Raw genomic sequence first — 27,208 nt, forward strand, 5'->3', positions numbered from 1 at the left:
TTGGGAATTAAGATACCACAGGTTACAGGGCAACTAAGCCCATGAACCACAACAAAGACCCAATGCAGCCAAAATAGAAATTAATTAATTAATTAATTAAAATTGTAAAAGGCAAGGAGTCACAACATTTGCCAAAAAAACAGTAGAATTGTAAAACCTACCTAAGAGGAAGATGAAGCAGATAATTATGTAAAGTTTGGTGGTTTTCAAAGTGATGAGATAGTTGGTGGGGTTTGCTCTACTAGTCTTTCTACTTTTGTAATAAAACTTTTTTAAAGTGAAAAGTTTGGAGGGTTATAGTGAAAAACCAGTAATGGAGACAGTAAAAGGATAAGTGGTTGCCAGGGCTTAGGCAGAAAGGAAGAATGAATCCTCGGAAGAAGGAGGATTTTTAGGGCAGTGAAAATGTTCTGTATGACACGGTAATGGTAAATGCATGTCATTATGCATTTGTCCAAACCCATAAACTGCACAACACCAGCAGTGAATCCTCATGTAAACTACAGACTTTGAGTGATGATGACACGTCAGAGCAGGTTCAACAGTGGTAGCAAAGGTACTGCTCTGGTGAGAGGGAGGCTATGTGTGGTGGGGAGGAAAGAGCATATGGGAAGCCTCTGCACCTTCTGCTCTGTTTTTCTGATGAACCTAAAACTGCTCTAAAAACTAAAACCTATTTTAAAAAAAAGTCCATAATGCCACCAAAAACCTGGCCTGCTGAGTAATAAATGCAACCATTAAGCAGATATTCTATTATAATGTTCAAATAAATTTCAAAGGTGGAAACAATCTAGTACATCAGAGAACTAGATAAAGAAACAAGGAAGACTGGGGCTTCCCTGGTGGCTGAGTCGTAAAGAATCCTCCTGCCAATGCAGGACACTCAGGTTTGATCCCTGATCCCGGAAGATCCCATGTAACGTGGAACAGCTAAGCCTATGTGCCACAACTATTGAGTCTGTGCTCTAGAGCCTGGGAGCCGCGCCTACTGAAGCCCTGGTATCTTGGAACCTGTGTTCTGCAACAAGAGAAGCCAGTGTAATGAGAAACCCTCATACTGCAACAAGAGGAAAGCCCGTGCAGCAACAAAGACCCAGCACAGGTGAAAAAAAAACTAAATAAATTAATATTAAAGAAAAAAAGAAACAAGTAGACTTGAGGGAAAGTGGAGTGTTTTCTTCATCAGAAACTGTTAGATACACCTGGGAGAAGGAAATGACAACCCACTCCAGTATTCTTGCCTGGAAAATCCTACGAACAGAGGAGCCTATAAGCCTATGGCGTGAAAAGAGTGAGATGCAACTGAGTACACATGCATGAATCTCAACATGATTTTAAAAACCGTGTTTAAAAAGCCTATAGCAAACATCATATTCAGCTGTGAATATCTGAAAACTTTTCTCCTAAGATCAGGAACAGAGCAAAGATGCCTACTCTCACCATTACTATTCAACATATTATTCCCATACCCCATATATTATGCGATTCCTAGTCAGATCAATCAGGCAGGAAAAAATTATACAGGCATTCAAACTGGAAATAGAGACGTAAAATTAACTCTTAAAAAAAAGAAACTGATACAAAAATGATCCTATTTACAAACCCTAAGTGTGAGCTAATTGACATTCATACATCTACGTCTCTCCATTTTCTGCCAACTGCCAAATGTTCTGTAGAAAAAGACCACCTCTGGAATTTATTAAGAGAAAAAAAAACCCTCTAAATCAGTCTTTAAAAGAGAGGAAAATTAACAGAACTTTGCATATTTACTCAGGCTTTTTTTTTTCTTTAATTGCATCTCCTGGCAGAGACCAGAGTAAAACTTGACGTTAACAGACAACAGAGTAAGTCAACAGCGGCATCTAGTGTTCAACCAGATTCTTCCAGCAAAGCCTTTGAGTGGCGACTGGAGGAGCCACATGTTATTGTAAGATGCAAATTTGTTACTTTTAACCAACCAACCAAACAACCGAGACCATCCAGAGGCACTCACCGGAGTATTTACGGTGCTATTTCTACAGATGTTCACAGGGAAAGCATGCAGGTTGTCCTAATTCCAGAGACACCCAGCACCTGGAAGCCTTGGACACCTGGAGCTAAGGAGTTGGTTCATCCCTTCTGCCTCAGCCTTCTCTGTATTCAAAGACAGGATGATAAGAGAGTCCCAGGGGTAAGAGCCCAGGGCCATTGCTTAACAGACTTGTCTTGGAGTAAATGGAATAGATCTTGTTTAACTTTGGGAAATAATATTGGTTTTCCATTAACTTTTTCTTGACATCTTAAACTTCTCAATGAATAGCAAATTCTGAGGGGACCCATTTAGCCTATTGCATTCTATAAATTAGGGGTTATTTTTTATCTATGCATGCAGTGGTTTTCCTCTTTTTCCACACTTTTTGAAATATAATTGACATCCAGCACTGCATAAGTTTAAGGTTACAACATAATGATTGACTTACATACATTATGAAATGATTACCACCGTAGGTTTAGTGCGCATCTCACATAGATACAACATGAAAGAAATAGAAAAAATATTTTTCCTTGTGACAAGGCCAGTGATTTTCAGTATTTTTTTAACTAACAGTGGAACCATTTCCGAGAAAAATGAAATATTTGGAAAGGCAATTTACAAAGAATAGATAAATTAGGTAAAATAACCCTTAACCCTTAAAAGAATCTTAACCCTTAAGATGCGGTTGTCCCTTTGACCACCTAGGGTATCACCAATCTTTGTGGTGAAATTACAGCTCCCTCCCACCCCTTCTGCCTCTGCAAAGCCACAGCCAACACGCTAAGACTATGACCACTGCTGTAGAAGGCACGGACCTTGCACGCAGAGCTCATGCTTATGAGCCGTCAATGCCTCTGGTGCCAACACTGCAGACACCTCCCAGTGTCCCATGGGGGACACAGAAAATAGCTTGTGTAGCTTTTTCTCTATTTTTTGCATCTTCTCACTTTAAAATTCAGAGATGAGGCCAGAGTGAGAAAGAAGGCAAATGTCAGAGGCAAACCTAGCGAGGCTCAGAGTGCCTGTCCTCCGTCATTAACCCTTTGTTCTTGAAGCAAACTCTGCCTCTCGACTACCTCATCCCTCAGAATGCAAGCTTCCCTCCTTCATTCTCTCCACTAATATTAACTTAGTATCTTCCACATGCCAGCCATCCTACTAGGCACAAGGAATAGATCAATGAGCAAAGATAGATGTGGTGCCCACCAGCGTTGTGGAGCTAGCATTCTATGAAGTAATAAATTAATAATCACATAGCCAAATTCAAGATGATGACTGAGCTAAGAACCAGAAAGGAAAAGTGCATGTTGTCCTAAGAGGACATGTTTTACAGTGGGGTCTAAGTTAATCTCGAGGGTCAGGGAAGGCTGTTAGGAGCAGTAACAAGCTGAGAGGGAGATGCCTGCAGGGAGCTGGAGAGTGTGCCAAATAAAGAACACTAGACACTCAGGCTAAGAGGGAAGAGAGAGCAAAGGAGTCTATGCCATTAGAAGGAGGCCACTGGAGCCAGCTTGCAGAGTGAAGCTGAAAAGCAAGCAAGGGCCAAAACTGCAGAACTTCAAGAACGCGTTTAGGAGTTTGAATTTTTCCAAAGGATGTTGCTTTAAGGAGGAGAGGACATGAACCTCTTTGTTTGCTATGGAAGAATGGAAAGAAAGGATGAAGAAAGGGTATGAACTATTTGTAGAATTAAATATATTGTTGGTGGCAGCTCTGGGAAGCAGGTACTGCTGATTGCCCACCTACCAGCCACACTCCCCTTCTTGCTCACTCACAGGATTATAGTTTTTTTCAAGGTGCCCAGTTAAAATTACTCACCTTCTCAGATTCCCCTGTTTTCATGGCTGGCCCAGTGACCCAGTTCTGGACAATCCTATTTTATAAGCAGAACTCTTTTAGAGTAACAGGTACAGATAACATGCCCTTTGTTCCTTTGCTCTTGTACCTTCTGCTTCCCTGGATGTAGACACTAACTCTTGAGACAGCAGCCCTCTTGGAGCCATGAGGATTAAAGTCATAGTTAAGGAAGAAGAGCTGGAAGTAAGCTATAGACGACTCAGTTGATCCATGGACTGCCCCACCCCAGCCTTTCTTGTTGCATAATACAAATAAGACTTTCTGTGTAGGGGTCTCTGTAACTCACAATTGGGGAATTAGGGTAAAAAAGGGAGGGGGGGAACATGAATAAAGTATGGACTTTAGTAGGTAATAATATATCAGTATTAGTTCACTGGATGTGATAAATATACCATATGTCAGATGTTAACAAAATAGCAAAACTGGGAGTTGGGTATATGAAAACTTTCTGTACTATCTTTACAATTTTCCTATAAATCTAAAATTATTCTAGGGCTTCCCTGGTGGCTCAGTAGTAAAGAATCTGCCTGTCAATGTAGGAGACACAGGTTCGAGCCCCGATCCGGGAAGATTCCACAAGCTATGAAGCACCTAATCCCGTCCACCACATCTACTGAGCCTGTTAAAGAGCCTGTGTGCCACAACCACTGAGGCCCACATGCCCTGGCGCCTATGCTCCACAAGAGAAGCTGCTGCAATGAGAAATCCGTGTACTGCAGCTAGAGAGTAGCCCCACTCGGTGCAACTAGAGAAAAGCCCCTATGGCAATGAGCACCCAACACAGTCAAAAATAAATTAATATTAAAAATAAATAAAACTATTCTAAAGTGAAAAGTATATTAAATTAATATTCCCAGTCTCCATGCTAGTCCTACAGAATGACACTATCATGAGTGGAATTCAACCACCTTTGTACTTAAGACCCTCAAGCTTGAAAAGTACTAGTTTAGGCCTAATCCGAGATCCCTGCTACATTTGAGAGGCAAGACACTATAGGCCACCTTCTTGGTTGCCACAAAGAAAGTTGCAGACCCTTCCACACACAGGGATATTCTGGATACCCAAAGTAAACGTTCAGTTTCTAGAACAACACTGGCAATTCCTTTTTTGTGTGTATTTTATTAACATCAAATGCCTTTGGATAGAAATCCTGAGTTCAGTGTTTTGCCCCCAGATTGAATTTGAACCTCTGCCATAATGATCCTAATAGAGTTACCTCTAATAAAATATCTAGGCTGCAATCTTGTGCCTCTATGATTAGTAAAGCAAGCATTTGGAGATTTAATTTTTCTTACTCCTTGGCTCCTACTCTTACCACCATAATCTCTTGGAATAAAAGAGTAATAAAACCATATATTTATAAAGGTTTTCCATGACTCTGTGAAAATTTTTCAACAGGCTTGAAAGAGCGAAATAATTACTTTCTGTAATAGATTGCTGATGTGAGCATACAGAAAGGCAGTCATTCATTGGCTGAATTCAGATATATCAGGATCAAATTATCTTGCAAACTGTAGCAATACATGCGACAATAGAAGAGGAAGGTGTCAGGGTGAAATGGAGAGGAGATTAAACCAGGGGTCAGAGGCCTAAGTAGTAGACGGTGGTGCTGTACTGGCTAGTTGTGTGGGTTTGGAGGAGCAGTCTAGACTCAATTTCACATCAACAAAATGAGCAGTTTGGAATGGACAACTTTTAAGACCCTTCTGAACTCTGAAAATTTGAGTATGGACTCTCAAAACCATGAGTTAGTCTAACGCCTAATAACACAGTATTAAAACTTGTATTTATAAACTCAAAACAATTCATAACTAATAATTCAGAAACCAATCACGAAATACAGGTGTCAAACTTCAGCAGTCTTAATCCTTGAGAATTATATCCCACACAATAAAGAGACACAGCCAATATCAAAGCCTATTTAAAGATGCCTTTCAATTCATTTTGCCACTGTTACGGATGCTGCCATGTGAGACACTGAAAACCCCCAGAATGAAAGCTGACAGCAAGCAGAGAAAAGAAAAGCCCCATAAAACAGATGTTTTAAACATGAACCAGGTGTTGATGTTTATTTACACCTTGCTTTATAGCTTGACATTGTTACAATGTCAAAACAGGAGTTCACCCTGTAGACAAAGGGCAACAGAAACAAATAGACCAACCACAAAAGAAATAAAAGTGGTAAAGGAGCATATGGAATAATGCTCACTTTAATAAATAGACATGCAAATTAAATCAACAAGGAGGTACCGTTATATTTCTTTGCCATTTTTTTCTTGGTATATCCCTGAATGATGACAACAATATGCTGAAACTATATTCTCATACATCATTGCTGGAAACAGCATGAATTGGTACAAACTTTTTGGAAAGTATTTAATGATGTATATAAAATAGGATTTAGATATTCCTGTTCTGATTCTGTAATTCCATTAAGAACACAGGAGAAAGCAATGCATATGAAGATGTTTATTGTAGAGAAAAATTGAAAAAAAACACTACATATCCAAAAATAGATGAAAGATTATAAAATTTCTTTAGTCAGTGTTCGACTCTTTGCGACCCTGTGAACCGCAGCATGCCAGGCCTCTCTGTCCATCACCAACTCCCGGAGTTCACCCAAACTCATGTTCATTGAGTCGGTGATGCCATCCAACCATCTCATCCTCTGTCATCCCCTTCTCCTCCCACCCTCAATCTTTCCCAGCATCAGGGTCTTTTCCAGGGAGTCAGCCCTTCGCATCAGGTGGCCAAAGTATTGGAGTTTCAGCTTCAACATCAATCCTTCCAATGAACACCCAGGACTGATTTCCTTTAGGATAGACTGGTTGGATCTCCTTGCAGTCTAAGGGACTCTCAAGAGTCTTCTCCAACACCACAGTTCAAAAGCATCAATTCTTTGGCGCTCAGCTTTCTTTAGAGTCCAACTCTCACATCCATACATGACCACTGGAAAAACCATAGCCTTGACTAGATGGACCTTTGTTGACAAAGTAATGTCTCTGTTTTTAAATATGCTGTCTGGGTTGGTTATGACCAACCTAGAAGTTGTAACTTTCCTTCCAAGGAGCAAGTGTCTTTTAATTTCATGGCTGCAATCACCTTCTGCAGTGATTTTGGAGCCCCAAAAAATAAAGTCAGCAACTGTTTCCACTGTTTCCCCATCTATTTGTCATGAAGAGATGGGACCGGATGCCATGATCTTCGTTTTCTGAATGTTGAGCTTTAAGCCAACTTTTTCACTCTCCTTTTCACTTTCATCAAGAGGCTTTTTAGTTCTTCACTTTCTGCCATAAGGGTGGTGTCATCTGCATATCTAAGGTTATCGATATTTCTCCTGGCAATCTTGATTCCACCTTGTGCTTCTTCCAGCCCAACATTTTGCCTGATGTACTCTACATATATGTTAAATAAGCAGGGTGACAATATGCAGCCTTGACGTACTCCTTTTCCTATTTGGAACCAGTCTGCTGTTCCATGTCCAGTTTTAACTGGTGCTTCCTGACCTGCATATAGGTTTCTCAAGAAGCAGGTCAGGTGGTCTGCTATTCCCATCTGTTTGAGAATTTTGCACAGTTTATTGTGATCCACACAGTCAAAGGCTTTGGCATAGTCAATAAAGCAGAAATAGATGTTTTTCTGGAACGCTCTTGCTTTTTCGATGATCCAGCAGATGTTGGCAATTTGATCTCTGGTTCCCCTGCCTTTTCTAAAACCAGCTTGAACATCTGGAAGTTCACGGTGCACATATTCCTGAAGCCTGGCTTGAAGAATCAGGAGCAGCGGCTGCACTTTGCTGGAGCAGCCATGAAGAGATACCCCACGTCCAAGGTAGGAGAAACCCAAGTAAGATGGTAGGCACTGAGAGAGGGCATCAGAGGGCAGACAGACTGAAACAACAATCACAGACAACTAGCCAACCCGATCACATGGACCACAGCGTTGTCTAACTCAGTGAAACTAAGCCATGCCATGTGGGGCACCCAAGATGGACGGGTCATGGTGGAGAGAGAGGACTGACAGAATGCGGTCCACTGGAGAAGGGAATGGCAAACCACTTCAGTATTCTTGCCTTGAGAACCCCATGAACAGTAAAATTGCTTCCATCGACTCAATATGCGGCTTTGTAAAAATGATGCTTTCAGAGGGTACTTAGTAACAGAAAATATTTATGATCTGTGAAATGTGGTAAGCTGTCCATTCTTTGGCCATTCTTTGGCTTCAGTTCAGTTCATTCAGTCGCTCAGTCGTGTCCGACTCTTTCGACCCCATGAATCACAGCACGCCAGGCCTGCCTGTCCATCACCAACTCTGGACTTCACTCAGACTCATGCCCATTGAGTCAGTGATGCCATCCAACCATCTCATCCTCTGTCGACCCCTTCTCCTTCTGTCCCCAATCCCTTCCGGCATCAGAGTCTTTTCCAATGAGTCAACTCTTCGCATGAGGTGGCCAAAGTACTGGAGTTTCAGCTTTAGCATCATTCCTTCCAAAGAAATCCCAGGGCTGATCTCCTTCAAATGGACTGGTTGGATCTCCTTGCAGTCCAAGGGACTCTCAAGAGGCTTCTCCAACACCACAATTCAAAAGCATCAATTCTTCAGCACTCTGCCTTCTTCACAGTCCAACTCTCACATCCATACATGACTACTGGAAAAACCATAGCCTTGACTAGATGGACCTTAGTCAGCAAAGTAATGTCTCTGCTTTTGAATGTATTATCTAGGTTGCTCATAACTTTTCTTCCAAGGAGTAAGCATCTTTTAATTTCATGGCTGCAATCACCTTCTGCAGTGATTTCGGAGCCGAAAAATATAAAGTCTGACACTGTTTCCACTGTTTCCCCATCTATTTCCCATGAAGTGATGGGACCGGATGCCATGATCTTCATTTTCTGAATGTTGAGCTTTAAGCCAACTTTTTCACTCTCCTCTTTTACTTTCATCAAGAGGCTTTTTAGTTCCTCTTCACTTTCTGCCATAAGGGTGGTGTCATCTACATATCTGAGGTTATTGAGATTTCTCCCAGCAATCTTGATTCCAGCTTGTGTTTCTTCCAGTCCAGCGTTTCTCAAGAGGTACTCTGCATAAAAGTTAAATAAGCAGGGTGACAATATACAGCCTCGACGTACTCCTTTTCCTATTTGGAACCAATCTGTTGTTCCATATCCATTTCTAACTGTTGCTTCCTGACCTGCATACGGAGTCCTCAAGAAGCAGGTGAGGTGGTCTGGTATTCCCATCTCTCTCAGAATTTTCCATAGTTTATTGTGATCCACACAGTCAAAGGCTTTGGCATAGTCCATAAAGCAGAAATAGATATTTTTCTGGAACTCTCTTGCTTTTTCCATGATCCAGCTGATGTTGGCAATTTGATCTCTGGTTCCTCTGCCTTTTCTAAAACCAGCTTGAACATCAGGAAGTTCACGGTTCACATATTGCTGAAGCCTGGCTTGGAGAATTTTGAGCATTACTTTACTAGCATGTGAGATGAGTGCAATTGTGCAGTCGTTTGGGCATTCTTTAGCATTACCTTTCTTTGGAACTGGAATGAAAACTGACCTTTTCCAGTCCTGTGGCCACCGCTGAGTTTTCCAAATTTGCTGGCATATTGAGTGCAGCACTTTCACAGCATCATCTTTCAGAATTTGAAGTAGCTCAACTGAAATTCCATCACCTCCACTAGCTTTGTTCGTAGTGATGCTTTCTAAGGCCCACTTGACTTCACATTCCAAGATGTCTGGCTCTAGATGAGTGATCACACCATCGTGATTATCTGGGTCATGAAGATCTTTTTTGTACAGTTCTTCTGTGTATTCTTGCCACCTCTTCTTAATATCTTCTGCTTCTGTTAGGTCCATACCATTTCTGTCCTTTATCGAGCCCATCTTGCATGAAATGTTCCCTTGGTATCTCTAATTTTTTTGAAGAGATCTCTGGTCTGCCATTCTGTTATTTTCCTCTATTTCTTTGCATTGATCGCTAAGGAAGGCTTTGTTATCTCTTCTTGCTATTCTCTTCAACTCTGCATTAAGATGCTTATATCTTTCCTTTTCTCCTTGGCTTTTCGCTTCTCTTCTTTTCACAGCTATTTGTAAGGCCTCCCCAGACAGCCATTTTGCTTTTTTGCATTCATTTTCCATGGGGACGGTCTTGATCCCTGTCTCCTGTACAATGTCACAAACCTCAGTCCATAGTTCATCAGGCACTCTGTCTATCAGATCTAGTCCCTTCAATCTATTTCTCACTTCAACTGTATAATCATAAGGGATTTGATTTAGGTCATACCTGAATGGTCTAGTGGTTTTCCCTACTTCAATTTGAGTCTGAATTTGGCAATAAGGAGTTCATGATCTGAGCCATAGTCAGCTCCTGGTCTTGTTTTTGTTGACTGTATAGAGCTTCTCCATCTTTGGCTGCAATTAATATAATCAATCTGATTTCGGTATTGACCATCTGGTGATGTCCATGTGAGTCTTCTCTTGTGTTGTTGGAAGAGGATGTTTGCTATGACCAGTGCATTTTCTTGGCAAAACTCTATTAGTCTTTGCCCTGCTTCATTCTGCCTTCCAAGGCCAAATTTGCCTGTTACTCCAGGTGTGTCTTGACTTCCTACTTTTGCATTCCAGTCCCCTATAATGAAAAGGACATCTTTTTTGGGTGTTAGTTCTAAAAGGTCTTGTAGGTCTTCATAAAGCCTTTCAACTTCAGCTTCTTCAGCATTACTGGTTGGGGCATAGACTTGGATTACTGTGATATTGAATGGTTTGCCTTGGACATGAACAGAGCTCATTCTGTCATTTTTGTGATTTCATCCAAGTACTGCACTTCGGACTCTTTTGTTGACCATGATGGCTACTCCATTTCTTCTGAGGGATTCCTGCCCGCAGTAGTAGATATAACAGTCATCTGAGTTAAATTCACCCATTCCAGTCCATTTTAGTTTGCTGATTCCTAGAATGTCAACGTTCACCCTTGCCATCTCTTGTTTGACTACTTCCAATTTGCCTTGATTCATGGACCTGACTTTCCAGGTTCCTATGCAATATTGCTCTTTACAGCATCGGATGTTGCTTCTATCACCAGTCACATCCACAGCTGGGTATTGTTTTTGCTTTGGCTCCATCCCTTCTTTCTTTCGGGAGTTATTTTTCCACTGATCTCCAGTAGCATATGGGGCACCTACTGACCTGGGGAGTTCCTCTTTCAGTATCCTATCATTTTGCCTTTTCATACTGTTCATGGGGTTCTCAAGGTAAGAATACTGAAGTGGTTTGCCATTCCCTTCTCCAGTGGACCACATTCTGTCAGACCTCTCCACCATGACCCGATGGTCTTGGGTTGCCCCGTGGGCATGGCTTAGTTTCATTGAGTTAGACAAGGCTGTGGTCCTAGAGTGATTAGATTGACTAGTTTTCTGTGAGTATGGTTTCAGTGTGTCTGCCCTCTGATGCCCTTTTGCAACACCTACAATCTTATTTGGGTTTCTCTTACCTTGAGCGTGGGTATCTCTTCACGGCTGCTCCAGCAAAGCAGAGCCACTGCTCTTTACCTTGGAGGAGGGGTATCTCCTTACCGCTGCCCTTCCTGACGTTCAACGTGGGATAGCTCCTCTAGGCCCTCCTGCTCCCGGGTAGCCACCGCTTTTTGGGTTGCTCCTCCCAGCTGCCGTCCCTGGCCTCCAGGGCGGGGTGCCTCCTCCCGGCCGCCACCCCTGCCTCAGGCGCGGGGTGGCTCCTCAGGGCCACCGCCCCTGGCCTCGAACGCGAGGTGGCTTATCCTGGCCGCCCCTGGCCTCGGATGCAGGGTAGCTCCTCTCGGCCGTTCCTGCGCTGTCGCAGCCTCGCACTCTCAGCCACTGCCCCTGACCTCGGACGTGGGGTAACTCCTCTCGGCAGCACTTAGTGTGCCCGGTCGCATGATGTTTTTAAATTTTAGGCTTAGTAACCATATTTTAAGATGGATAAAATTTACATAAAAATCATGCCTGTTTGGATCTTGCCAAAAAATTAGAATAAGAAACAGAACTGAGCGCTTATTCAATGACAACAATCATTTGAAGCTAAGTAATAGCTGTTCCTTTTTCTTCTTTTAGGTAAGAAGTGAATTTATTTAGAGAGAAACGCTCTACAGAGTGTATGTGGGCTGTCTTAGGAGACTAGAGGCTGTAAGTATTTCCTTTAGAGTAAAGTGAAAAGTGAAAATCACTTAATTGTGTGTGACCCCATGGACTGTAGCCCACCATGTTCCTCTGTTTATGGAATTCTTCAGGCAAGAATACTGGAGTGGATTGCCATTCCCTGACCCAGGGATCGAACCCAGGTCTCCTGCATTGCAGGCAGATTCTTCAGTGTCTGAGCCACCAGGGAAGCACTGCTTTAGAGTTAGGAACACATAACTCTCCTTGATCCACAGTTCCTACACAGTTACCCTTGGAAGCATTTGCGCTCATTACCCCTGACCTAAATTTAATAATCAGGACAGAAAATAAGTACATACAAATTTCAAATATGCCCATAAAAAATGAACCAGGGCTTCCCTGGTGGTCCAGTGGTTAGGAATCTGCCTTGCAATGCAAGGGACACTGGTTTGATCCCTAGTCCAGGAAAATCCCACACGTCTCAGAGCAGCTAAGCCCTAGCCCCATAACTACTGAGCCCATGTGCAGCAACCATTGAAACCCAAGAACCTAAGAGACTGCTCCGTAGCAAGAGAAGCCACCACAACGAGAAGCCTGCACACCACAATGAAGAGTAACCCCAGCTTGCAGCAACTACAGAAAACCCAGATGAAGCAACAAAGACCCACCACGGTCAAAAAGTAAAATAAATAAATCTTTTTTTTTAAGTAAACCTTCCCAAATGGTTTTGTTTTTTACTATTTCCCTTTATATTTTTTATATAAAAAGCATTTTACTATTACTTTTATATTTTTAAAAGACAGTAGAAGTTGAGTTAAATTACTGTAACCTTTCAGCTGATGTCCAGTCTTTGAGTAAATATCAATGATCTCCAGCAATTACAAGAAAATGAAGGCTGTAGGTCTTGTCTCCCATAACTTGCAACAGAGTGAAAGCAGATCTTAGCCCAAATTCTTCTAAAGATACAACACTCATTAACCAGGAATTATGATCAGGTTCCTATAATCCCAAAGAAGTCTCCCTTTTTTCTTTTCTTAGCACCCACAATATTGAAATAAACATTTGAAAGACACTTGAGTGAAAGTTTCATTCTTAGGCAGACACAACAATATTCCAGTAACAAAGTGGAACAACTTGGTGTGAAGATTTTGAAGTAGACAGACAAAGGACAAAAAGGTGCTCTACTCCTCGGCACTGCTGGTTATAATGGATTCTTTTTTCATTATTATTAATTAATTTTAATTGCAGTATAGTTGCTTTACAATGTCATGTTAGCTTCTACCACACAACAAAAAGAATCAGTCATGTGTGTACGTACATCCCCTCCCTTTCGGATTTTCCTCCCATTTAATAGGACACCACATTATGCAGAGTTCCCTATGTTGTACAGTCTGTTCTCATCAGCTGTCTATTTTATACACAGTATCAGTAGTGTATATGTGTATATACGTCTTCATCCTGCAAAGAGGATAGTCAGTCAGTCTTTCTAGCTAACCACTTGAGTGGTTTCATAATTCATAAGTGGAAAATCATTTTTTAAATGGAAAATCATGCCTAACACTCTTTATGCAACTTGATGAACTTTCTGGTATACATTTTGATAAAGATGATTAAAATGAGTAAACAACCCTATTGGAAAGTAGTTTCCTGATTAGGATACTTCAAATGCTAAATACATGTCTCTAGGATATATGATAAAAAGTCTACTTACACATTTCACACTATTAACGTGGAAGTTTTTAAAGTAAATTGCTACCTAAAAACTACTGCTGTTGGTTTTTGAAAGAGTACTGACCTATATGTCTGTGCTTTACTTAGCTCTTATAAATCTCACAATTTTGTTTTTGTTCTTTCTATAATATTAATATAGAAATATATTAATATGTACACATATGTATGTACAAAAGACTGCTCTTTCTAAATTTAACATCACTAAATACTTAAGAGATGAGTAGCAAAATTAGATAAATCTTATTTAATTACTAAGTGACTAAATGATGCGAATCAGGTTAAGACTACAGAAAACGATACAGGGTTCTAAACACATCTGATAAGGAAACTGAAAATTGAATCCCGTATGTCCAGTTGTAGAGTCAAAGAAAAATAGAGAATAATACTCTGCAAGCTAATAATAGCACTCTTTGAAACATTGTAAAAGAAAGTTCAAAGTGGCTGGCCATTTTCACTCTACACACAGCAATGATTTAGAAATTATGAATATGCTCCTTTCAATGCAATTTAAACAGATTTTCTGTGTAAGAAATCACATAAACTAGTTTCTGAGGCTGTCAGTGCAGTCCTTTCCCAAAAGTTACTGACTTTAATGTCTTAGGTAAAGAAAAGTTAACTTTAATTATGGTCTTTAAAAAGGATTCCACTGGGCTTCCATGGTGGTCCAGTGGTTCAGAATCCATCCGCCTTGCAGTGCAGGACACACTGGTTACATTCCTAGTCTGGCAAGATCCCACATGCAGCTAAGCCCATGCAACACTACTGAGCCCCCGCTCTAGAGCCTGAAGGCTGCAACTACTGAGTCCATGCACCTAGAGCCGGTGCTCCACAAGAGAAGCCACTGCAACGAGAAGGCCTCACAGTGCAACTAGAGAAAATCCCAGGCGCAGCAACGAAGACTCGGCACAGCCAAAATAAATAAATAGTTTAACCATTTATGTTAAATGAATTTACAAATAACTACCTAATTAACCTTTTAAAAAACAATGCCTTAATACCAAGGATAGATACCTGTTTAATACTTTTTAACGACTCATAATGAAATAGTATGTATTTCAATGGATAAATGCTCCAGTATAGTTCCACTAAAATTAACGTAGAATCACTATGAATGTGTTAGCTACAATTGCAGACTTGCATATTGTATTGTTGACTCAAAACAAATAACTGTCAGGGTGTGTTTTCCTGAGAAAAAGATTCTGAAATGGAGATTGGCCTGCAAGAAGTTTGCAAGCGAATATGTACAGCAGGGCTGGGAAAATTGTTACTGAGATGTTGTTGCAACAAAAGGCTCCATCAATTTGGTGGGGAGCTCCAGAGCTAAGATAACCCTTCCCACCCCTGTACCAGATAACTCATCTGTAGAGGCAGGATGGCCCGAAGGGGGGGACGACCTTGGACAAGGCAACTCTCACTGGTTGATGGCAATTCCTACAGAGAGACCTGGCTGAGATCTCAGACACCAATATCTCAGACACACCCAGCAGCAGAGGGGATGGATATTTCCATCCCAAAGCGGGCAGACTACAGCATCTCCATGCTGCCTGACTGCTTGCTTTTCACAGCAAGTCCTGGGAAAGGCTCCTCCTGGAATCTGGTGTATTTCTTTTCCTGAAGAAAGGCTAATTGGATGATTTACAGCCCCATTGCCACAGTTGGTCTCAAAATCACACCAATACTTATCATCTCTCCCCTCCTAGATTCCTGAACAGCACTCCTCACAACCATCAAGGTCACCAAAAGCAAGGAAGGTCTGAGAAACTATCACAGGCTTCCCTGGTGGCTCAGACGGTAAAGAATCTGCCTGCTGTGCAGGAGACCAGGGTTCGATCCCTGGTTTGGGAAGATTCCCTTGAGAAGGAAATGGTTATCCACTCCAGTATTCTTGCCCTGGAAATCCCATGGACAGAGGAAACTGGCTTGCTAAGTCCATGGGATCTCAAAGAGTTGGACACGACTGAGGAGCGACTAACATTTTCACTTTCTTTCAAATGCAATACCATGTCCTGGATGGGATCCTGCAAGAGAAAGACACTAGGTAAAAACTAAGGTATCGGAGTAAACTTGGACTTTAGTTAGTAATAATGCACTGATAATGGTTCATTCAGTTCAGTTCTGTTCAGTCGCTCAATCATGTCTGACTATTTGCAACCCCATGAATCACAGCACGCCAGGCCTGCCTGTCCATCACCAACTCCCAGAGTTCACTCAGACTCACGGCCATCGAGTTGGTGATGCCATCCAGCCATCTCATCCTCTGTCGTCCCCTTCTCCTCCTACCCCCAATCCCTCCCAGCATCAGAGTCTTCCAATGAGTCAACTCTTCGATGAGGTGGCCAAAGTACTGGAGTTTCAGCTTTAGCATCATTCCTTCCAAAGATATCCCAGGGCTGATCTCCTTCAGAATGGATTGGTTGGATCTCCTTGCAGTCCAAGGGACTCTCAAGAGTCTTCTCCAACATCACAGTTCAAAAGCATCAATTCTTCAGTGCTCAGAATGTACTATTGTTGCTGTTAGTTGGTAATTCATGCCTGACTCTTTGAAACCCCATGGACTGTAGCTTGCCAGGCTCCTCTGACCATTGGATTCTCCAGGCAAGAATACTGGAGTGGGTTGCCATTCCCTACTCCAGATCTTCCTGACCCAGGAATCAAACCCACATCTTTTGTGTTTTCTGCATTGCAGGTGGATTCTTTACCGTCTTGAGTCACCACGGAAGCCCCACGTACTATACTATGTTAATAATAGAAACTTGACATGAGGCATATGGGAATGCTCTGTACTACCTTTGCAACTTTTCTGTAAATCTAAAACTATTCTAAAATTGAATAGCTTATATTGAAAAATAACAGAAAAAATAGATTGATGTTAAATTGGACCTTACACTTTCATGGGTCTGACAAAAATCCAATTCATGATGAGCAGTTTTTCAAGTAATGTGTAATCATCCCTTGAAAATGCCATGGCCTTACTCCAGGACTCTTGGAGTCTGTATTGTCATTTTCCTATTGAGCTGTCCACAAATTCCACATGGCATCTTTTTTTATCACCAACTTTCAATACCAATGGGTCTGTAGGGTCCTAAGCTACAAGTGTCAGGCCACTTGGCCACAGCCTTGGACCTGCTTGGGAGCCCTTCCCTGCCCTGGACCTCATTCAGAGCTGGCAGCTTTTCACATCATCCAGTTAAATGGGATGAGTGGTAGTTCCAGGTGGCAACATAGAGAGGCCTACCTAGCATTCTGGTGGCTCCTTAGAGTTGAACAATGAAGTAACTCAACGTTCCTTTTGAGGGGATGTTTCAGCACACCGCAATTTGATCTCTGCTTCCTCTGCCTTTTCTAAAACCAGCTTGAACATCAGGGAGTTCACAGTTCATGTACTGCTGAAGCCTGGCTTGGAGAATTTTGAGCACTACTTTACTAGCATGTGAGATGAGTGCAATTGTGCGGTAGTTTGAGCATTCTTTCGCATTGCCTTTCTTTGGAACTGGAATGAAAACTGACCTTTTCCAGTCCTGTGGCCACTGCTGAGTTTTCCAAATGTGCTAGCATATTGGGTGCAGCACTTTCACAGCATCATCTTTCAGGATTTGAAACAGCTCAACTGGAATTCCATCACCTCCACTAGCTTTGTTCGTAGTGATGCTTTCTAAGGCCCACTTGACTTCACATTCCAGGATGTCTGGCTCTAGGTGAGTGATCACACCATCGTGATTATCTGGGTCGTGAAGATCTTTTTTGTACAGTTCTTCTGTGTATTCTTGCTATCTCTTCTTAATATCTTCTGCTTCTGTGAGGTCCATACCATTTCTGTCCTTTATCGAGCCCATCTTTGCATGAAATGTTCCCTTGCTATCTCTAATTTTCCTGAAGAGATCTCTAGTCTCTCCCATTCTGTTGTTTTCCTCTATTTCTTTGCATTGATCGCTAAGGAAGGCTTTCTTATCTCTTCTTGCTATTCTTTGGAATTCTGCATTTCAGATGCTTATATCTTTCCTTTTCTCCTTGGCTTTTCGCTTCTCTTCTTTTCACAGCTATTTGTAAGGCCTCCCCAGACAGCCATTTTGCTTTTTTGCATTCATTTTCCATGGGGATGGTCTTGATCCCTGTCTCCTGTACAATGTCACAGACCTCATTCCATAGTTCATCAGGCACTCTATCAGATGTAGGCCCTTCAATCTATTTCTCACTTCCACTGCATAATCATAAGAGATTTGATTTAGGTCATACCTGAATGGTCTAGCGGTTATCCCTGCTTTCTTCAATTTAAGTCTGAATTTGGTCATAAGGAGTTCATGATCTGAGCCACAGTCAGCTCCTGGTCTTGTTTTTGTTGACTGTATAGAGCTTCTCCATCTTTGGCTGCAAAGAATAGAATCAATCTGATTTCGGTCTTGACCATCTGGTGATGTCCATGTGTAGAGTCTTCTCTTGTGTTGTTGGAAGAGGGTGTTTGCTATGACCAGTGCATTTTCTTGGCAAAACTCTATTAGTCTTGGCCCAACTCTATTAGTCTTGGCCCTGCTTCATTCCATATTCCAAGGCCAAATTTGCCTGTTACTCCAGGTGTTCCTTGAATTCCTACTTTTGCATTCCAGTCCCCTATAATGAAAAGGACATCTTTTTGGGGTGTTAGTTCTAGAAGGTCTTGTAGGTCTTCATAGAACCATTCAACTTCAGCTTCTTCAGCATTACTGGTTGGGGCATAGACTTGGATTACTGTGATATTGAATGGTTTGCCTTGGACACGAACAGAGATCATTCTGTCATTTTTGAGATTTCATCCAAGTACTGCATTTCGGACTCTTTTGTTGACCATGATGGCTACTCCATTTCTTCTGAGGGATTCCTGCCCGCAGTAGTAGATATAACGGTCATCTGAGTTAAATTCACCCATTCCAGTCCATTTTAGTTTGCTGATTCCTAGAATGTCATCGTTCACTCTTGCCATCTCTTGTTTGACCACTTCCAATTTGCCTTGATTCGTGGACCTGACATTCCAGGTTCCTATGCAATATTGCTCTTTACAGCACCAGACCTTGCTTCTATCACCAGTCACATCCACAGCTGGGTATTGTTTTTGCTTTGGCTCCATCCCTTCTTTCTGCAGTTATTTCTCCACCAATCTCCAGTAGCATATTGGGCACCTACCAACCTGGGGAGTCCCTCTTTCAGTATCCTGTCATTTCGCCAACAGCTGCTGGATCTTGGAAAAAGCAAGAGAGTTCTAGAAAAACATCTATTTCTGCTTTATTGACTATGCTAAAGCCTTTGACTGTGTGGATCACAATAAACTGTGGAAAATTCTGACAGAGATGGGAATACTAGACCACCTGACCTGCCTCTTGAGAAATCTGTATGCAGGTCAGGAAGCAACAGTTAGAACTGGACATGGAACAACACACTGGTTCCAAATAGGAAAAGGAGTACGTCAAGGCTGTATATTGTCACCCTGCTTATTTAACTTATGTGCAGAGTACATCATGAGAAATGCTGGACTGGAAGAAACACAAGCTGGAATCAGATTGCCGGGAGAAATCTCAATAACCTCAGATATGCAGATGACACCTCCCCTATTGCAGAGTGAAAAGGAGCTAAAAAGCCTCTTGATGAAAGTGAAAGAGGAGAGTAAAAAAGTTGGCTTAAAGCTCAACATTCAGAAAACGAAGATCATGGCATCCGGTCCAATCACTTCATGGAAAATAGATGGGGAAATAGTGGAAACAGTGTCAGACTTTATTTTTGGGGGGTTCCACAACCACTGCAGATGGTGACTGCAGCCATGAAATTAAAAGATGCTTTCTCCTTGGAAGAAAAGTTATGACCAACCTAGATAGTATATTCAAAAGCAGAGACATTACTTTGCTGACTAAGGGCCATCTAGTCAAGGCTATGGTTTTCCAGTAGTCATGTATGGATGTGAGAGTTGGACTGTGAAGAAGGCTGAGCGCCAAAGAACTGATGCTTTTGAACTGTGGTGTTGGAGAAGACTCTTGAGAGTCCCTTGGACTGCAAGGAGATCCAACCAGTCCACTCTGAAGGAGATGAGCCCTGGGATTTCTTTGGAAGGAATGATGCTAAAGCTGAAACTCCAGTACTTTGGCCACCTCATCGAAGAGTTGAGTCATTGGAAAAGACTCTGATGCTAGGAGGGATTGGGGGCAGGAGGAGAAGGGGACAACAGAGGATGAAATGGCTGGATGGCATCACTGACTCAATGGACATGAATTTGAGTGAATTCCGGGAGTTGGTGATGGACAGGGAGGCCTGGTGTGCTGTTGATTCATGGGGTCACAAAGAGTCGGACATGACTGAGCAACTGAACTGAACTGAACTTCAGCACACCGCTGGACCCCTAAGAACTGCAATGAATTGACAGGCTCCTGAGACTTTGTAGAATTTCTCTCTCATCCTCTGAAATGTCTTTCTTCAAGGCCTCCGGTGCATTTTCCACTTTGCATTTATCAGAACTAATGTTACCAATTTATCTAATCTTACCAATTATCTAATGTTACCATATAATAACCAAAGTGATACTGTGCAGAATCCAGAGGGTCCAGATCCTTTTTATTATAACAAGGGGTAGGAGAGTCTTAGCTCTGGAGCAATACCATAAATGTATAGTGCTGGCCGTCTCAAGTGAATGCAGTTTCTGACCTTCCTTTCTGATGGGTATGGAGAGAATGCATTCGCCAGATCAATACCCACATTGTAGCTGAGACTTGTTAATTTACTCTCACCAAGATCCCACATCTAGCTCAGCAGCTGCAATTAAGGCTTCTAATTAGTTGAATTTTCAATAATTCACTTTCATTCTCCAATATCCATCTAGTTTCAGGGTCAGAGTGGTGAATTGAACAGAATAATAATTAGGACCGACACTCCTGCATCCTCCAAGTCTTTAAGGGTGCTAATCTCTGTTGTCTTTCTGGAATCCAATGTTAATTTGGGTTTACTATCTTGCCCAGGGAGTGACGCAGTTTCAGAGTCTTCTACTTAGCTTTCTCAGTAGGTTAGTTTTTAACCCATAGGCCAAAAAACAAATGTTGGTTCTGCCAAGTCCCAAGTATGTTCCGTCCAGGAATTTAATCTGGAACTGGAGAGATGACCACTAGGTAGATCCATGAACTCACCTGACTGACTGTTACACGTGGGGTAGGACGCCATTTATTATCTGCATTGCATGTGCCCCACTCTAGACGGCACACTGTAATGATCCTCTTGTCCCTGGGTATCTATGTCCACTTGGACCTTCTGTCCCCTGTCTGGAGTGTGTCTGTGTAGACTCCTTTCCCTAGTGTAGTTATCCCAGTAAATAACCACAGGTCCTTTTGAGGGAGGAATAGAGGAAGCATTGCCATGTCCCCTTGCAGTGGTGTTTCAAAGTTTTCCTTCTTTAGGGACCCAGTCTTTCCTTCAGTCTGTAGTTTCTGGGTCTGGAAAACATCAATGTCTGGAAAGCTAGCAAGAGATCCCAACTTTTTATTAAACTGGCTGTGTCTGTGCCTTACTTCTCTCTTGATCATCCATCTTTGAGGGTTTTTTAAATCTTTTTTTTCATATTCGTACATTTTTGGCTGTGCTGGGTCTTCGTTGCTGTGCAAGGGCTTTATCTAGTCGCGGGGAGCGGAGGCTACCCCCTAGCTGGCAGCACGAGGATTCTCACTGCAGTGGCTTCTCTTGTTGCGGAGCCCAGGCCCCAGGGTGCATGAGCTTCAGTAGTTACGGCTGTCAGGCTCAGCTGTCCCATGGCATGTGGGGATCTTCCGGGACTGGGGATCAAACTGGAGGCCTCTGCACTGCAAGATGGATTCTTAACCACATGATCACCAGGGAAGCCTTGTCCTTGAGATCTTTAGATGGTAAAGTGTGAGGAGTATTCTCATTGGCTGCCCATCTATTTTGCCCCTAGAGAGGCCATGTTCCATCAACCATCTCCAAATCTCTCTACAGGTACTCTTCAGATCTGGTCACTCATTCTAATTGTGCCCACTTGGCCTCTGACGGTGAAGCCTTGCCACTGAGCCCCTCTTCTTCCATCCCCATTGCTACCAGTGGTGCATTTCTGGAACAGCCCCTGCCCTACAGGGATACACCAAACTTTCAGTGATGTTAGGGCCTCCTCACCAAAGCATTCTTTATCCCTTTGGTCAGTGTGTCCACTCTACCTTCCTTGGGACCCCTTTAAGGAAACATAAATACTTTTTATTGTTGGTTGTAATTATATTCATGGAATAGGAGATCTCGTGTTCTATCTGCTAAATTACAGCACCCCCACCCACCTTGCTGCTGCCGCTGCTTAGTCACTTCAGTCGTGTCCAACTCTGCAACCATATGCAGTGCAGCCTATCAGGCTCCTCTGTCCATGGGATTCTCCAGGCAAGAGTACTAGAGTGGGTTGCCATGCCCTCCTCTAGGGGATCTTCCCGACCCAGGGATTGAACCCAGGTCTCCTGCATTGAAGGCAGATTCTTTATCACTGAGCCACCAGGGAAGTCCCCACCCCCTTGCTTCCTTGGTGCATGTTAAAATACATAACAATTACTATAAAAATTTCCATCCATCATCTGAAACTGCCCTGCATACACACATGAACCCCTGGATCCTGTTCCTGAAGAGCACCTTGTGACTCCTGAAGTGGTCACTTCCGCCACCCTCAAGCCCCTCTCACGTACTTCTCAATGGACTTGAACTCAGACTGGCCCCTTGACTGGCTTTAGAATGACCAAAGGTCCTTAAGCCCATCTCTCTCAGCCTCTTTACTTTTAATTTAAAGGGATTAAGGAAAGAATATCTATTTCCTCTTTATTCTTGGAAATATAACACACATTCAACTGAAAAGTAAATATAGAAACCTTTTAATTCTTTGCAATGGAAGTTTAACCTTACTTATTCATTACCAAAAATAAAGACTATCATTACAATTTATTCTCTATAGATGCAAACAATCTCCTCTATTTTGACATCAAAAAAGTCAGAAAGACAAAACACAAATTCCATGGACAAAGATGAAAACAGTATGATCTTCAAATGTATTTTGTTAATTTATTGTTTCTTTTTGGTTTTATTTGTTTGTCTCACTGTATGTTTATCTAGCAAGAGCCTACAGAAGTGAGAGAAAATATCTGCAGGCTAATTTTAAACAACTTGAGAGAGGTATTAAGAACTAAACAAAACAAAATAAAAATGTATTATTTATTTTAAAAAATAAAACTTTTCCTTTACTTATTCAACTATGAAAAATTTTCCTGAAACATGTCAGTTAATTGGTCTGCAATGCACTCGTAAATGGGTAACATGGATCTCCTCTAACAAATATTTTAAACAAAGTATTCACTACCAAGAGAGCTAGTTGGGGTAGGGAAATCTTCAAGTCACAATCCCCTGCACAGACTACATACAAGTTACTTTTAAACTTGAAGTCAGAAAAGCAAAATCTGTAAAAGTAATAATATTGCCATTATTTTAAGCAATCTACTGATAAACCTGAAAAGCTCTTTTCAATACAATGAACCCTGATTTCATGACAAGCTCCTTGCTTAAGGGGCTATTAACTTTTGAAGCTGAGCTGCTCAACCTGTGGCAAACTTATTGACAGAAATGCTCCATTCTGAAAATCATCTTCAGGATGGAAGAAAGTCCAGCAATGACTTTCTTCAATACAACATGGCCTACAGAGTTGCAAATATGCACGAGAGGACTTTGGGCAGGTGTAACTCTCAGTCAATAAGCTGGAAATGGGCTAAAGAGAAGAGAAGACAGTGAAGGTCAAATATCCCCGATAAAATATCAGGCAGGGGCTTGTGGCCCAGAACTGGACACTATGCAAAAATGAGGTAACCAGATCTCAATAACGTTAAGAATTTGAGATGCCTGTACCACAACTGAAGACAGAGCTTTTTACATGGAGTTCTGCTTGGGATCATTCTACTTAAGACTCCCTCCTGAGCAGCAATCCTAGATATCTCTATTATTTTATACACCTAAACTTCTGGATATTCTCCAACTGATGCTCTAAACACCTCCAAGGATATGTAGGTGCTCCAAAATCAAGGAAGGTTGCATCATGCCTGGTAAGTGTTTTGGTGTTAGCCTATATTATATAACAGTTATTTAAAAATTGGTAATCCATATTTAGGCTCAATGATGGCTCCAGTAATCTTATTAACTGGAATATCCCATTCTCCCAATAGGATCAGTGGTCAAAGCTCATTATACAACCAAAACCAAAATGGGGGCAATAGAATCTAATCACCCATGATAAAACAGCCCACTGACCAACTCTCTGATGCAAGATCACCAGGATGTTTCAATGCAACCTCAACATTTATATAGTTTCATGATGACCAGCTATCCAAACTCTTAGGTTTTAGTAGGATTCAAAATCCTTTTTCTCTTAGCTAGCTCTCTTCTTGCTCATTCTTGTTTGCACGTATTTGCCCAACTTTGGTTGGCTATTGAGGTCCAGTGGAAGAATTCCCATTCTGCCTCGTAGCTTCTCCTTTAGGGACTTGGAAAAGGAAAGTAGCGCAGTTCTTTCTGGCCATCTGCCAGACATGGGACCCCAGCCTTCTTGGGGTAAGTTCGACTGGCAATTTTAAAGAACTCTTCCGCAGCATCAAGTGCAATGAGACGGTCCTGCCAAAAAATTAAAAACAAAAGTGCTATCAAAATGGAAACAAAGCCATGTCTGTGGCAAAAATTCATCTAAAAATCACATCCATCTAGAAATAACAATGAGTGAGTAGAACATTTATTAAATTTTTCTCAACAAATTTAGAGACACTCCTTAATCACTTACATTCTCCAGGAAACATTCCCCTGCTCTTAGAGTCCTTTCAAATCATTTCTCAATCTTAGGCTATATACCCACTATTTCTCACATCTCTTTGACCCCAAAATAGCTCAAAAAGCTGACTGCCCAACAAAACTGGCTGAAAAATACAGATTCTTGAACTACAACCCAAGTCTCAACTGGTCTAAGTATATTCCAGAAACGTGAATTTTTAAAGCCCTCCAAGTGATTATGATGTGCTGGCTACTGAACACCAAGGCATAAGATGCCAGCACCATCTCCCACACCTCATACCACGGTGAAGTTCATGGGGTTAGAATGATGAGTAAGTTTATGGACTAATAGAGAAGCAAAAAATTAAAGCAAAATCAGGAACCTAGATGTCCATCAACAGAGGAATGGATAAAGAAGGTGCAGTACATCTATACGATGGAAGATTACTCAGCCATAAAAGGAACAAAACTGGATCATTTGCAGAGATGTGGATGGACCTAGAGACTGTCACTCAGAGGGAAGTAAGTCAGAAAGAGAGAAATAAATATTACATATGAATGCATATGTGTGGAATCTAAAAAATGGTACAGATGGTCTTATTTGCAAAACAGAAATAGAGACAAAGATATAGAAAGCAAGTGTATGGACACCAATGAGAGGGAAAGGGGAGTGAGTGGGATGAATTGGCAAGCTGAGATTGACATATATACACTATTGATACTATTCATAAAATAGGTTAACTAATAAGAACCTACTGTATAGCTCAGGAAACTCTACTCAGTGTTCTACCAACACAACATTTGAAAGCAACTATGTGAGAGAAGTTGCTTCAGTCGTGTCTGACTCTGTGCAACCCTATGGACTATAGCCTGCCAAGCTCCTCTGCCCATGGGATTCTCCAGGCAAGAATATTGGAGTGGGTTGCCATTCCCTCCTCCAGGGGATCTTCCCAAACCCAAGGATAGAATCTGGTCTCTGAAATCTTCTGGATTGCAGGCGGATTCTTTATCATCTGAGACACCCTCCAAAAGGACAAAAGCAACTATAATAAAAATTAATTTTAAAAAATTACCAAAAAATAAGCAGATGGACACTTACCATAACAAAGAGATATCTCTCCGAGAGCTCCCAACTGGTTGGGAAAATACTGGTCTCTTCAGCCAGTCTCAATAGTATTTCCCGAGCCTTCCTTATGTTTTTAGAATCACTGATGGTGCTCAGTTTTGTCACTGACAACAAAGAGTCTGCTTCTCTTTGAAAACCTGTGTAAAGAAATTAAACCCTCATGTGAAGCAGTCACAACAGACCTGCAAGGGGTGAGGGGACCCGTCGATGGCTTTGGAGCAAATACAAGGAAGCTGAAGCCCAAGGCACCACTCCCTTTGCTGCCCTGCAGCTCAGTGAGGTTGGCCGGGTCTTTAATTAAAATGCTTTTGTGGTTTCTTCATGTCAAATTTTCTTTGTTAACTTTTCCCTCCAAGTTAAGCCTCTGCTACTCACCCACTGACGGCCTGCCACCCACTTTATCAGCTTGGAAACCCTCCTCCCATTCCCTACTCTTCATCTCCTCCTCTGTCCCCAGAATTCCTACTCGCCCCCTCAACCTGCAAAATGCTCATCTTCAGGTCCAGACTCCTCCAAGCCCAGGTTACCTCCCCTAGGGCAATATCGTTGGCTGGCTAAATTACTGTACAAAGGTCTAAAAGATTCATAGATTTAATACGAGCATAATATAAGCAACAAGGGATAGCAACTTGGTACCCACATTTGCAAAGTTATAATGCCAAGGTGTAATGTTCTCTTTCAAAGGGGAAGGACTGAGGACTTCAAAATTGATAAATTCATTTTTTCTGAACATGAAAACAAGCTTCTTTATAATGTGAGGGTCATATTTACTGAATTACAACCCTGGCAGAATTAAGAAAAATCAATACCCAACAGCTACTCTAATACCACAGGTATTTGCTGTCTCTCTTACAAATAATATTTCTCCCAATCTGCTCTATCTTATAAAGCTATGAGTAATTGGCCAATCATTCCATTTAAATCAATCAATGTACAATGCCCCCAAATTCAATGATCTTGATTGAATGAATATCCCATATGATTTCACTGCCCTGTGCTACTTGATACTGAAGACAGATGGGGTAACACGTGGCAAAAAATGTCCTCAAGACAAGGGCTGATGATAAGAGAAACATCAGATGTTTACGCTGGAGGATACAGAGAGGACGGCATTGGGAAAACAATTAGTACACAGTAGCCTTAATCAGTCAGTTACTGACATTCCTTTTATAAAAACCAGGCTGGAAAAAGTAAAGAGGAATAACCAAAACTGGTTATTTTTGCCATTTTATAATCACTTTTAGACTTACCTAAATCTTCTAAAATGCGTTTCCATCTATTTCTCACTTCCCTTCGAATCTGTCGCAGGGTGTAGATATCATAATTGAGTTTTTGCCACTCCTGTAGGAAAAATTAAACTTCAGTTTTATTTTTACACTTTGGCCTAAATCTCTATCTAATTCCCAAAGTTAAGTTGTTAATGTGTGTGGTTCTCCTCTTCACTAATCTTCAAGGCATATTCCAAAAGGAGAAAAGGAGCTAGGTGAGATGAAGTCAGCAGGAATACATCACCTCCATGTCTGGGATATCAGCTATGTACCAGTGACGT

General features: G+C 41.7%; 1 protein-coding gene across 1 annotated transcript in view; it reads right to left on the reverse strand.

Moving 5' to 3' along the window:
• Positions 1 to 22,587: 22,587 nt before the first annotated feature.
• MREG (melanoregulin) overlaps positions 22,588 to 27,208 on the reverse strand; it is a 69,974-nt gene continuing 65,353 nt past the window's right edge. Inside the window, exons 3-5 of the mRNA XM_015093523.3 lie at positions 26,910 to 27,000; positions 25,633 to 25,796; positions 22,588 to 24,383 (exon numbers count right to left, since the gene is read on the reverse strand). Of these exons, the coding sequence (XP_014949009.2) occupies positions 24,249 to 24,383; positions 25,633 to 25,796; positions 26,910 to 27,000 (390 nt within the window). The 3' untranslated portion in view covers positions 22,588 to 24,248. The remainder of the gene's footprint in view (positions 24,384 to 25,632; positions 25,797 to 26,909; positions 27,001 to 27,208) is intronic.

The sequence above is a fragment of the Ovis aries genome, chromosome 2, assembly GCF_016772045.2.
Source record: "Ovis aries strain OAR_USU_Benz2616 breed Rambouillet chromosome 2, ARS-UI_Ramb_v3.0, whole genome shotgun sequence".
NCBI lineage: Eukaryota > Metazoa > Chordata > Mammalia > Artiodactyla > Bovidae > Ovis > Ovis aries.